The sequence below is a fragment of the Musa acuminata genome, unplaced genomic scaffold, assembly GCF_036884655.1.
Source record: "Musa acuminata AAA Group cultivar baxijiao unplaced genomic scaffold, Cavendish_Baxijiao_AAA HiC_scaffold_1138, whole genome shotgun sequence".
In the NCBI taxonomy this organism is placed as follows: Eukaryota; Viridiplantae; Streptophyta; class Magnoliopsida; order Zingiberales; family Musaceae; genus Musa; species Musa acuminata.
This window is the reverse complement of record NW_027021350.1, coordinates 2,954,340-2,966,246: the sequence shown is the minus strand read 5'-3', so window position 1 is coordinate 2,966,246 and position 11,907 is coordinate 2,954,340. Positions and strand designations below refer to the sequence as shown.

Below are 11,907 nucleotides of genomic sequence, written 5' to 3'. Positions count from 1 at the left end.
GGTTTTTATGAATCAAGATCGTTTACTATGATTCTTCTTTTCGCTATTTGATTTATCTAAATGAATGATGATTTTTCTCTTGATTCCTAGGAATTATAACTTGAATTATTTTATGAATCAAGATCTTTTATTATATATATTCTCGTATCATTCCTTCTTATTATTTAAGAGGGTTTTTTTTATGAACCATGTTCTTGATAACTTGAGATTTTTTTTATACATGAACTAGATCTTTTATTCTCCTATATTCCTTTTTGTTAAAGAAGAGATTAATCTAAACTAATCTTAATTCTTTCACTTTATATTTATAAATTGAGATTTATTATGAATCAAGATTTTTCATATTTTGTTCGCTTATGATTCTTTTTGCTATTTACTAAAAAGGAGAATTATTTAAATAAATCATGATTTTTCTATGAGTCCTTGTAATTATAACATGAGATTTTTTATGAATCAAGTTCATTTACTATGATTCCTCTTTACGCAATTTGAGTCATCCAAAAAGAATCATAATTTTTCTCTTGATTTTTCGATATTCATAATTTGAAATTTGGTTCATACTCCCTTGTATTCATGAAGTGTATATTTCATCGCTCAATTAATTTTTCTTGATATTTTTCATGTGATGATATGAAATTATGCATGAAATACTTATGATATTATGTTAATGCATACAAATGAGAATTTATGATCATGGTAGGATGTAATATAATTTGATATTTTGATACCATCATGATTTGAAATATTTATGATTTAGAATGATGTATGCAATACTTATGATTTTTTTATGAAATGATGTGAAAGTCAACAATTAACATTTTTTAAAATGGTATTTTATTTCGATATGCTATATTAAAATAATATTGATATTTTATCTTTGTCATTATTTAAAAATTGATGTAAAGGGAAAAGAATTATAACATTGTATTCTTCCCTTCTTTTTGATAATGACAAAAGGGGAGAAAAATTACTAGCTTGCACATTTCAAAGGGAAGCAAAGAGCTTACTAGCTTGCACATTTCAAGAATAACAAAAATTGCTAACTTGCATGTTGCAAAAGAAAAACAAATATTACTAAACTTGCATATATCTAAAATTGCTAGCTTGCATGTTTTAAAATAATAAAAAAATTGGCTAAATTACTAGCTTGTATATCTCAAAATTGATAGTTACATTCTCCTTTTGTTGATGGCAAAGGGGGAGAAGATATGATGATGATGCATAAGTTATGATGATAATAATGTATGGGATGATATACTTAGATGTTTTGATTATGCATGATTTTATGTTATATGCAATGATATGATTGGTTCCTTCAATATTCATGTTGCGTGCAATGGTAAAATACTTATAATTCTATGAATTCTAAAGTTATATCAATATGACATATTGATAAGGAGAGTTTAGTTAAACTCTGTCATCAATTGGTTGTCATTATCAAAAATGGGGAGATTGTTGAATCTTGGATTTTGATGATGAAATCAATTGATGAGGTTGTGATCTAATCTGTATTTTGAGTGAAGCAAGACTAGCTTCGATCAAGAAGAGGCAAATTGATTAAAGTAGGAGGAATCAGACGTTGAGCCCATATAAGAAGATTTTGAGTGAACATATCAGAAGACTGAATGTCAGACCAGAGGATCCATCGATGTGTCAGCAGAAGACTTTGTGCCATGAGTTCAGGCATCTGGTCAAGAAGATTAGACATTGCACCAAGGAGATCAGATATTACGAGAAGACAACATGCTGATTGTGCAATATATCAAAGGAGAGGAGGATACACCGAAGGATCAAACAAAGCGTCGAATGAACCAATGACATGTCGAACAACATATGATTCATACTTGTAATAATTTGTCTATATTGAATTAGTTTAAGTCTAATTGAGTAGGTATTGGAGTGAAGCGGTAGTCTTCAAGATTGTGTCAAGCGATAATACCACCAGACTAGGCGATGGTACCGCCCAATATCAGTGCTACAAACAGTGGTATCGCTAGGACCCAGGAAACTTAGGATAAAACATTTTTTTGCACCAATTTTGAAGTCATTTGGGGTCTATAAATACCATAGCTATTCTTGTATAGAATGCAAAAATTGAATAAAAAGTGAGTTGAAAGGGGGGAAATAATCCTTATGAAAAAGAATTGTAATCTCTCTTGAAGAGTAGAGTCACTCCTTCGTAGTATTTAGAAAGTTCTATTAAAGGGAGAAGTGAGATCTAGGTCTAAAAGAGAGAGGTATAAAAGATCTTTTCTTAGCTTGTAAAAAGGGGAAGAGTTGTAAAGGTAGTTGATCTTCGCCTATTGAAAGAAAATCAGTAGTGGAAGCCGGTGGCTTCGAGTGAAGAGGAATCGAGAGTGGATATAGGTCATGATGATCGAACCACTATAAAACTTATTTTATATTTCTTTCATACTTTTTATTTATATTGTAAACTGATTTATTTGCTTATTATTTTTACTATGCTTACGAATATGCTTTCAAGTTAAACTCATCTTTCCAATACGAGCTTTATCGAATGAAAGTTTTGAAACCGTTGGTTTTTACGTAAGCACTCATTCATCCCCCCCTCTTAGTGCCAACTTAGTTCTAATATCCAAATCATCATATATAATTTTAAAATATAAAATTACATCATACCATGCATGATCATCATCATAATTTCTCCCCCTTTGTTATCAACAAAAAGGAGAAAAGTACAACTAGCAAATTTTTGAAATATGAAAGCTAGCAATTTTTTAGAGATATGAAAGTTAGCAAATTTATGCTTTTCTTAAGATGTGAAAGATAGCAAGTTTTTGCTTCTCTTGAGATGTGTAAGATGGCAATTTTTTTGCTTCTTCTTGTAATGTGCAAGCTAGCAAACTTTTCTTCTCTTTTGAGATGTGCAAGCTAGAAAGTTTTTCTTCTTTTTGAAATGTGTAAGCTAGCAATCTTTACTTCTCTTTTGAGATATTCAAGTTAGCAATTTTAGTAAGTTTTACATCTCTTTAGAACATACAAGCTAGTAATTTAGCAAGTTTTACATTATTTTATAACATATAAGCTAGCAAATTTCACATCATTTTAGAACATGCAAGCTAGCAATTTTGCTTTTCTATGGGATGTGTAAGCTAGCAAGACTTTCTTCCCTTTTTGCCATTGTTAAAAAGAAGGGAAGAATATAATAGTATATTTTTTTTTTCTTTTACATCAATGCTCTAATCATAACATAAGGTATACAACCATAAATATAAATGAATTATACAGAATGAAAATCATGTCATGAAAGATATAATATCAAAGATCATGAAAGATCAAGTCATGAATACCAAAAGACATGATTCATTTTGACAAATCTCTTCTTTTATAAATATCAAAAAAGAAACATAGGAGATTAAATAGTAAAATATCTTGATTCATGCATAAGAAATCTCAAATAATCAAGATCATGATATGGATAAAACTTATTCAAATTCAAATCATCAAAATTATTTTCATAGTTCAAGAGATTTATAAAAAAATAAATGATACAAATAGATTCATCAATCTCTTTCTAAAAACTCGATAAGATAGAGATTGAGAATTTTTTATGAAAAATGTATTTCTTTTTTTGTTTCAATTTATGTGATTGATTTCATAGAAGCATGCCCAAGTCTTTTATGCCAAATCCATGCATCATCATGTAAAACTGAAAAATAAGTTTCATCATGACAAAGATCAATAGTGTAACATTAAAAAATAAAAAGTCTTCAATCAAAAGATTTATTGCCAATAATTTTAATTTCAATCAATTTTCTTTTATTATTGTTGTTTCGGCTAGTGAGCTTTGTGAATTGTTTTGGATCTCCAATCATATGTTTTGAGCATCTACTATCAAAATTTTAATTTTTACTACTAGCTTTTGATTGTAGATATTTCTATAAGAAAGGTGGGTTTGCTATAGGTATCCAATTGACTTTGGGTCATATCTTATCTATTGGCATTAAGTTATTTATGATTCTTTTAGGAACCCAAATAAATTTATGCGAGTTATAAATTTTGAAAAAATATTTATAAGTAAAATGACCATGTCTACCATAAAAATTATATTTATTTTTAAGGGAAACTTGTAATGTGGGTCCTTTAACAAATAAAGTCGATTTTTGCTTAGTATTGCTACTCACAAAATCGATTCCTACTTTTCTATGTACATGACCTTTGTTAGCAAGGATCATGTCTAATAATTTACTATCAATTTTAAAATTTTCTAATGTTTATTGTAATAGTAAAATTTCCTTTTTGTATGAATCTAATTTTTCACATTCAGTACAAGAGGTTAACTTATAATTATCATGCTCATTTTTAAAATTTTTAAATTTACTAAAAAGAAAAGCATGATCCTTTTTTTAGAATTTTATATTTGATACTAACTAATTTAAAATCATCAAACAACTCATAGAATGCATCAAACAATTCATTATAAGGTAAAGGGGGTTTCGGTTAAGTCATTTACCTCATTGTGGAGAGTCATCAAAGCGTAGTTTGCCACTTCGGATGCACTTGATTCGTCTTAAGTCACCTTGAGTACATTTTTTTTCTTGGCAGCCTTTTCTTTTTAAGTTTGTTTTTATTATTAGATTCTTGTTTTATGAACTCTTTAGATTTTCTTGTGATGAGTTTAAAGTCATTATCACTTGAGCTTTCACTGGAGTGATCTTCTTTTGTTCTAAGTGTCATATCCTTCTTGTTCTTTGGAAAGTTATTCTCATGTCCATGTACATCGTATGCCTTGCATGTCATATCGTGTGCCTTGCATGTCATTTCATATGTCATTAATGACCCTATGAGTTCTTCAAGTAGAAAACAATTCAAGTCCTTTACTTCTTGAATAGCAGTTACTTCTAGATTACAATTTTTAGGAAGAGATTGTAAAATTTTATTAACAAGTTTGAGGTGAGAAAAACTTTTATCAAGTGTTTTTAAACCATTGATGACATCCATAAAATGGGTGTACATATCTACAATGGTTTTGCTTGGTTTCATTCGAAATAATTTAAAACTATGCATCAAAAGATTTATCTTAGATTCTTTTAACCTACTTGGGCCTTCACATTTATTGAAGGGCTTATTCCCGAGATCTGATGCGAGGTTAAGGCTCGTTAACCCCGCACTATGATGGCTGCGATTTCATTTGCTTGCCTACATGAAGAAAAAATCAGTGTGGAATATCGTCGAAACAGAGGTGCTAATAAACATGTGATTAACGAGCAACCTACTTCATCTACTCCTAGTCGAAACCACAACACTAGCAGACTAACCCGAGAGGAACTCAAAGAAAGGTTAGCGAAGGGTTTGTGCTGGCATTGCAATGAAAAGTGGAGTAAGGAGCATCGATGCAAACAAGGAAGACTTTTGATGATTGAACCGATCGAGGATGAACCGGAAGTAGAAGTATCGGATTCCGATCATGAAGAAGTGGAAACTAATGATGATGTTGAAGCCATCACACATACAGTACATGCATTGGCTGGCTACTCTAATCCACAAACTATGAAAATTGGGGGAACTCTAAAACACCAGTCTGTCACTATTTTGATTGATACAGGTAGCACTAATAATTTTATGGATAGAAAGGTTGCAGCCCGATTAGCTTACCACATCGAATGTTGTGACAAATTTGAAGTCAAGGTTGCCAATGGACGGATTTTAACCTGTGACAGCAAGTGCTCAAAGATAAAACTAATTTTGCAAGGTCAAGAATTATTTGTGGATTTTTTTTTATTACCCTTGGAAGACTATGAAGTAGTGCTCGGAATTGAATGGCTATCAACCCTAGGTGATGTCTCTTGGAATTTTTCTAAATTGACTATGAAGTTCTTTATTAATGGAAGACAGGTGACTCTCAAAGAAAGACGTGGAGGTAAGGTTACAACTATCACTAGCCATCGGATGGAGCGGGTACTTCGGAAGACACACACCGGATTTTTGGTGCAATTGCATAACATTGAAAAGGAAATAATAGTGAACATTCCCGCTGGAAATATTGAATCATTGCTAATAGAGTTTGCGGATATATTTGCAGAGCCACACGGACTTCCACCTCTTAGATGTCATGATCATCGGATCCCACTATTACCCGAGAAGGCACCAACCAATGTCCGACCCTATAGATATCCACATTTCCAAAAGGTAGAGATAGAGAGGATTATCACAGAGATGCTCAAAACATGAGTTATACGAGCTAGTGTTAGCCCATATTCTTCCCTAGTCTTACAAGTCAAAAAGAAGGATAGCTCATGGCGGATGTGTGTCGACTATCGAGCACTTAACAACATTACAGTGAAAGATAAATATCCTATTCCAGTAGTGGATGAACTATTGGACGAATTGGGAGGAGCTCAGGTCTTCACTAAATTGGACCTACGATCGGGCTATCATCAAATCAGAGTACATGAAAGGAAAGTTCAGAAAACTGCCTTCAGGACACATAATGACCATTATAAGTTTCTAGTAATGCCTTTCGGTTTAACTAATGTGCCCTCTACCTTCCAGAGTTTAATGAATGATATATTTTGGGTTTATCTCTGTAAGTTTGTTTTGGTTTTCTTTGATGATATTTTAATATACAGTCATTCTCTAGAAAGTCATTTATTACATTTACGAATTGTCTTTAATATTCTTCGTGAGCATGACCTTTTTGTTAAGAAATCCAAGTGCAGTTTTGGGCAACCTGAGGTTGAGTATCTCGGCCATATCATATCTCAAAAGGGTGTTACAATTGATCCTTCAAAAATCCAAGTAATGACAAACTGGCCAATTCCAAAGTCAATCAAAGCTTTAAGGGGGTTCTTGGGATTAACAGGCTATTATCGAAAGTTTGTGAAGAATTATGGTAAAATTAGTGCCCTCTTAACGTCACTTCTAAAGAAAAATGCATTCAAATGGTCAGAAGAGGCAACTCAGGCATTTCAATTCTTGAAAACTACAATGACTACTACACCCGTGCTGGCTTTACCCAATTTTAATAAGGTGTTTATGATTGAATCTGATGCTTCTGGAGCTGAAATAGGGGTTGTATTAATGCAGGAAGGTCGGCCTATCGCTTATGCAACCACAAAATGGAGACCCTACCTAATTGGTCGACGGTTTCAAATACGCATTGATCACAAAAGCCTCAAATATTTTCTAAAGCAAAAGATTTCTTCTCCAGAGCAATGGGCCAACTTACCAAAGGAAGATGCCACTTGGGAGTCCTACAGCATGCTAAAGGAGAAGTTTCTAGAATTTGATGCTACTCAGCCTTGAGGACAAGGCTGAATTAAAGGAGGCAGGATTGTTAGGATCCTTTTATTTTTTCTTTTATTTTTTATGCTTTTCTTTTATTTTCTACGTATTTATTAAGTCTGTTTAGTTTAGCTAAAGTCGGAACTCTATAAATAAGGATGTAATTGCTTCTTTTCGATCATCTATGAAAAATACTATTCTGTCTTTAGACAACCCTAGGAGGCCGATCCCCTCGAAGTGATCAAGGAGGGCCGATCCCCTCGAAGCGATCAATGAGGCCGATCCCCTCGAAGCGATCATTATCATCCCCATTTCTCCCCTTTCTTTCACGATAAAACTTTAGGGTCTTATCAAAGAAGTCTCGCTACGACGAACGATGAAGCCTACAATGGCAAAGCCCTAAGCCTGTTATGACGAGAAGAAGCCTCGCTACGACGGACAATGAAAGCTTGTTATGGTGGAGCCCTAAGCTCGTTACAATAGGAAGAAGCCATGCTATAGTGAACAATGAAGGCCTAACCCCATTCCGATGGGAAGATGCCCCGCTATGGCAAATGATGATCCCTGCTATAATGGACGATGAAACCCATTATGGCAAAGCCCTAAGCCCATTACAACAAGAAGAAGCCCCGCTATGACAAATGATGAAGCCTAATATGGTGGAGCCCTAAGCCCGTTTAAGATAGAAAGAAGATATATCACGATGGACAATGAGATCTGCTACGATAGAACCCCAGCCCACTATGGTGGATCCCTAAGCTTGCTATGTGATACATCGTAATAAATAAATAAATAAATAAATAAATACTAAAAGGGATATGCTTGAAATACAAAAATCGAGGAACTGGCCCGCTCGACCCTGACGAAATAAAGTGGCCAAAAGACTGTCTCGAACTTCCTTAACAGAGCCCCAAAATGACGTCAGCGTTGACCTACTAACTCACTGAAAGACCCACTTCCACCTAAACAGTGATGAGCAGAGGAGCCCGAACACCTCCCTCTTCCTGCGGCAAGCGATAGAGAAGCAAACTTTCACCCCTGCCGACTGTGATTTTGAGAACATTTATTATTAAAAACCCAGTCTAGATGGCCACTAATTAGGTTTCACTCCATTTTAAAATAAAAAGAACTACTTAAAACAAAGAAAACAAATAGATCCGAAATTTCATGTAGAAAGATTCCGAGATACAACTTTATGCAGGAAGTGTTATATTTAGAACAAATTTAATGCTAAAATACTAGGAAAATAGTTCTTTTCTGCTTGTAAAATGTTTTATGTATTTTTCATTGCTAAAAATACTATTAGAACCTATGAGATAATCAAATAACATTAATTATTTTTTTTATAAAAAAATATATTTAAGGTGAAATTCAAACTTAGAACCTTACTTTGCCAAGACAACTTCGATAATATCCAAATGTTCTTATTACTTACACTTTTCCATGGGCGATAAGAGTACACGCAGTAAAAAGTCGTCACACGTCCCTATAAATCCAATTGCTAGTAGAGTCATTGGGAGAACGAACAAGGTTAGAAGATCGAGTATGAGCAAGAATCAGCAGTGAGCTTCATGAGCTCGTCCACCTGCGCCGAGGCCTCATCCAGGAGCCAATTCTCCAACAAGAACAACGGAGGCTGGTCGCTCTCGGCGCCCAGCTGGGCTTCAGCATCATCGGCTTCTGCGGGTTGGAAGGGCGTCTCCGTCCCGGTGTTCTCCCGGGGAACAGTGTCCATGCTTTCGAAGGAATGCAGCAGGTCGAAGTCATCGTGCGTCATGGGGGCGCAGCTCCCTCGGTCGCCTTCAGCTTGGCTGTTCTCCGTTAGTGAGGCTGCTGTAAGGGCGGTGATGATGTTTCTGTTCTCATCGTCGTCATCGTCGGCGGTGGAGCAGGATTCTTTCAACTTCCCTGGCGCGTTGACCGTTGGCGATGACTGCATCGACCCCTGGAGGAGCCTCGAGATGTTCTCGCTGCTGGAGGCATACCTCGACTTCTGGTGATAGCTGGGGAGTGTGGCGGCGAGGTACTGCTTCCTTGATTCCATCATCTTGTAGATTTGGGACACGTAGTCATAGCAATCGGGCCTAGCATCAGAAGAGGGCTTCTTTCCATCTGCATCTGCAGCTCCCTGGATCTTGTTGATCTTCTTCTTGAGATGTGTGTTCCAGTAGTTCTTGATATCATTGTCGGTTCTTTGGGGAAGGTAAGAGGCAATGGAAGCCCATCTGGCTCACAAACATTGTAGTCCCAAGTTTAGCACTGCAGTCTATGTAGGTAATCCATCATAGTCATGGAATTAAATAGATCCACAACAACTTTAATTAATTCTTATGATGGTTGAGTTGGATGCTCGAGTCCAATTCTGGTCATGGAACATATGGTGATGTGGAGGTGCAAGGTGGAGGAAGGAATCGACGATAAGTAAGTACCTGTTGCCAAGCAAGGATTGGAGATGGATGATGACTCGTTCTTCATGCGGAGTGAAGTTGCCGCGTTTGATTCCAGGCCTGAGGTAGTTAGTCCATCTCAATCTACAGCTCTTACTGCATCTCATCAACCCTGCATGCAGCTTCAACGCAACAGTTAAAAGGCATGCAGGAAGGAACAAAAGAATGCTCAAAACAGTTGTTTGGGTTGAAGTATCCGTTTAGAAGATTTCAGCAAGACAGGAAAGTAAGATGTTGCTGTGTGTTAGAATGTAGTAAAAATTTTCTCTTCTTTAACAAACGAGAGCAGTATGCAGAGGCGATCGACGCATGAGAAGAAGAAGGCAAGATAAGAATATAAGAAGTCGTGTCAAGCCATTGAAGCTAAGCTAAAAGGAAAAGAAGAGGCTAAACACATTACCTGTGCTTGTGGGAACTGATCTCCAGTTTCCAGGTCCATGTTCCCGAATATAAGAGACCAAGACGATGTCCTCCTCGGGAGTCCATGGTCCTTTCTTGATGCCAATGTTATCACAGCAAGGAGGCCTTCCCATCGGTAGAGCTTGGCCACTGCCTCAGTTTCCTATCTCTCTCTCTATCTCTCTACTTTGGCTACCTTTCTTTTTTCTGTCGCCTACAGACGTCTCATGAGCATGTGAGCCTCCTTATATACACGATGAGACGAGACATGGGAGCTACTTTTCATCTATATCCATCTATCTACCTGATTCGCTTTCTTGCCCATCTCTCCTTTACCTATCATAAAAACGTCGGCCTCTGTTTCCTCCCCAGTCTATTTGCCGTTTACAAGAATCATCAGCACTGCCGTAAACAAGAAACCAGAAATAGCCATTGATCGCCCCTCTCCCCAGTCTATTTGCCGTTTGAGGATATGTCTTGTGCAAGATAAATTATCACGATGATAATGAATTGCTCAAACTATAACAAATGATACTTGGTTTTAAAAAGAAAAAAATCTGCTACAATATATATAATGAAAAGAAAAGATTGGAAAGTTTGGGATAGTTTTAACAAGTACAAGAACAACCCAATTAATTAAATCCTTGCACAAATATTGCTACACTACAGATTCACGTGTGTCATCAGATTTGATTTAATAATGCTCCTTCTGGTGAAAGCAGAAAGCTCCCACTGGTTATACAGATTTGCACATCCAGATTGGCCCACAAAATGGAAGAATATTAGGTAGGAAATAAATAGTGTAATGCACCTAAAAATAGTGGCAACAAGCTCAGAACACCATTCTAAAGTCATTTTTCAAGCCGGAAGTTTTCCTTTTCTTCATGCCAACACTTTTCTCTGACCACCTCAACACAGCAGATTAATTTCATTTCCATCTCAATATTTCATATATATATATATATATATATATATATATATATATATATATATATATATATATATATATATATATATATATATATATATATATATATATATAGTTTTGACATCAATTTCTTTGATAGAACTCAGCAGAATGGGCTGACCCAAATAATCTTGCAGTTGTTTCTGGTATAACATATGCAATATCATGTTGACAGCTACCATAATGGCTAACAACGATTAACTTAGCACATAACACATATACTGTAGCTTGTTATAATGTCTCTCTCACTAGTTGCGTAGTGTTAGCACTTCAAATTAAATGAGTTAGTTGGATTGGTGTAAGCAATGAACAACACATCCATACTTCTTAACCATTTGAATAAAATATACTAATCTCATGCACTGAATGCTTTTGTTTTAATGCAATCAAATGAAACTTTCTAAAAAAATCGCTAGTGAAGTGATGTCTTACCTAATTCCATTCTTAAATATCCACAAAATTCTCTGCAAGAAAGGAAATGCATACAGTACCCAGAAAGCTACCTGATATTTTCTAGCTGATATATGAGTAATGGCATTTGCAACCATAGCATAACTGCAAAATAAATGAGCAGAAAAGTTGATGCATAACGTCCCAAATCCCTTTCTTCCCCCAAGCAGGAGAACACATGCGGCGATAACAAAACTGTTGTAGAAGAGTGGTGGTTTGAGCTTCAAAATCGTGGTAAATTTGCTATTATGAGTACTGTGTTGACTTCCTTACAAAACTGGAAAGACAAAACGAGAGAAGATAATAAAAGAAACGCAAAATACATTTACTATACGGTGTCTCATTCAGATCACCTATTTATATTGGGCTAATTATAAATTATCTTATATAGTTATGTAT

General features: G+C 35.3%; 1 protein-coding gene across 1 annotated transcript; it reads right to left on the bottom strand.

Annotated features, from left to right (window-relative positions):
* Nucleotides 1–8,610: 8,610 nt before the first annotated feature.
* LOC103999757 (transcription factor MYB60-like) lies at nucleotides 8,611–10,322 on the bottom strand. Its single transcript, XM_009421593.3, has 3 exons — nucleotides 10,093–10,322; nucleotides 9,675–9,804; nucleotides 8,611–9,470 (listed from the first exon to the last, which is right to left on the bottom strand). The coding sequence occupies exons 1-3, from the start codon at nucleotides 10,223–10,225 to the stop codon at nucleotides 8,777–8,779; spliced, it is 957 nt and encodes a 318-aa protein (XP_009419868.2). The 5' UTR covers nucleotides 10,226–10,322; the 3' UTR covers nucleotides 8,611–8,776.
* Between the last annotated feature and the right edge of the window lie 1,585 nt (nucleotides 10,323–11,907).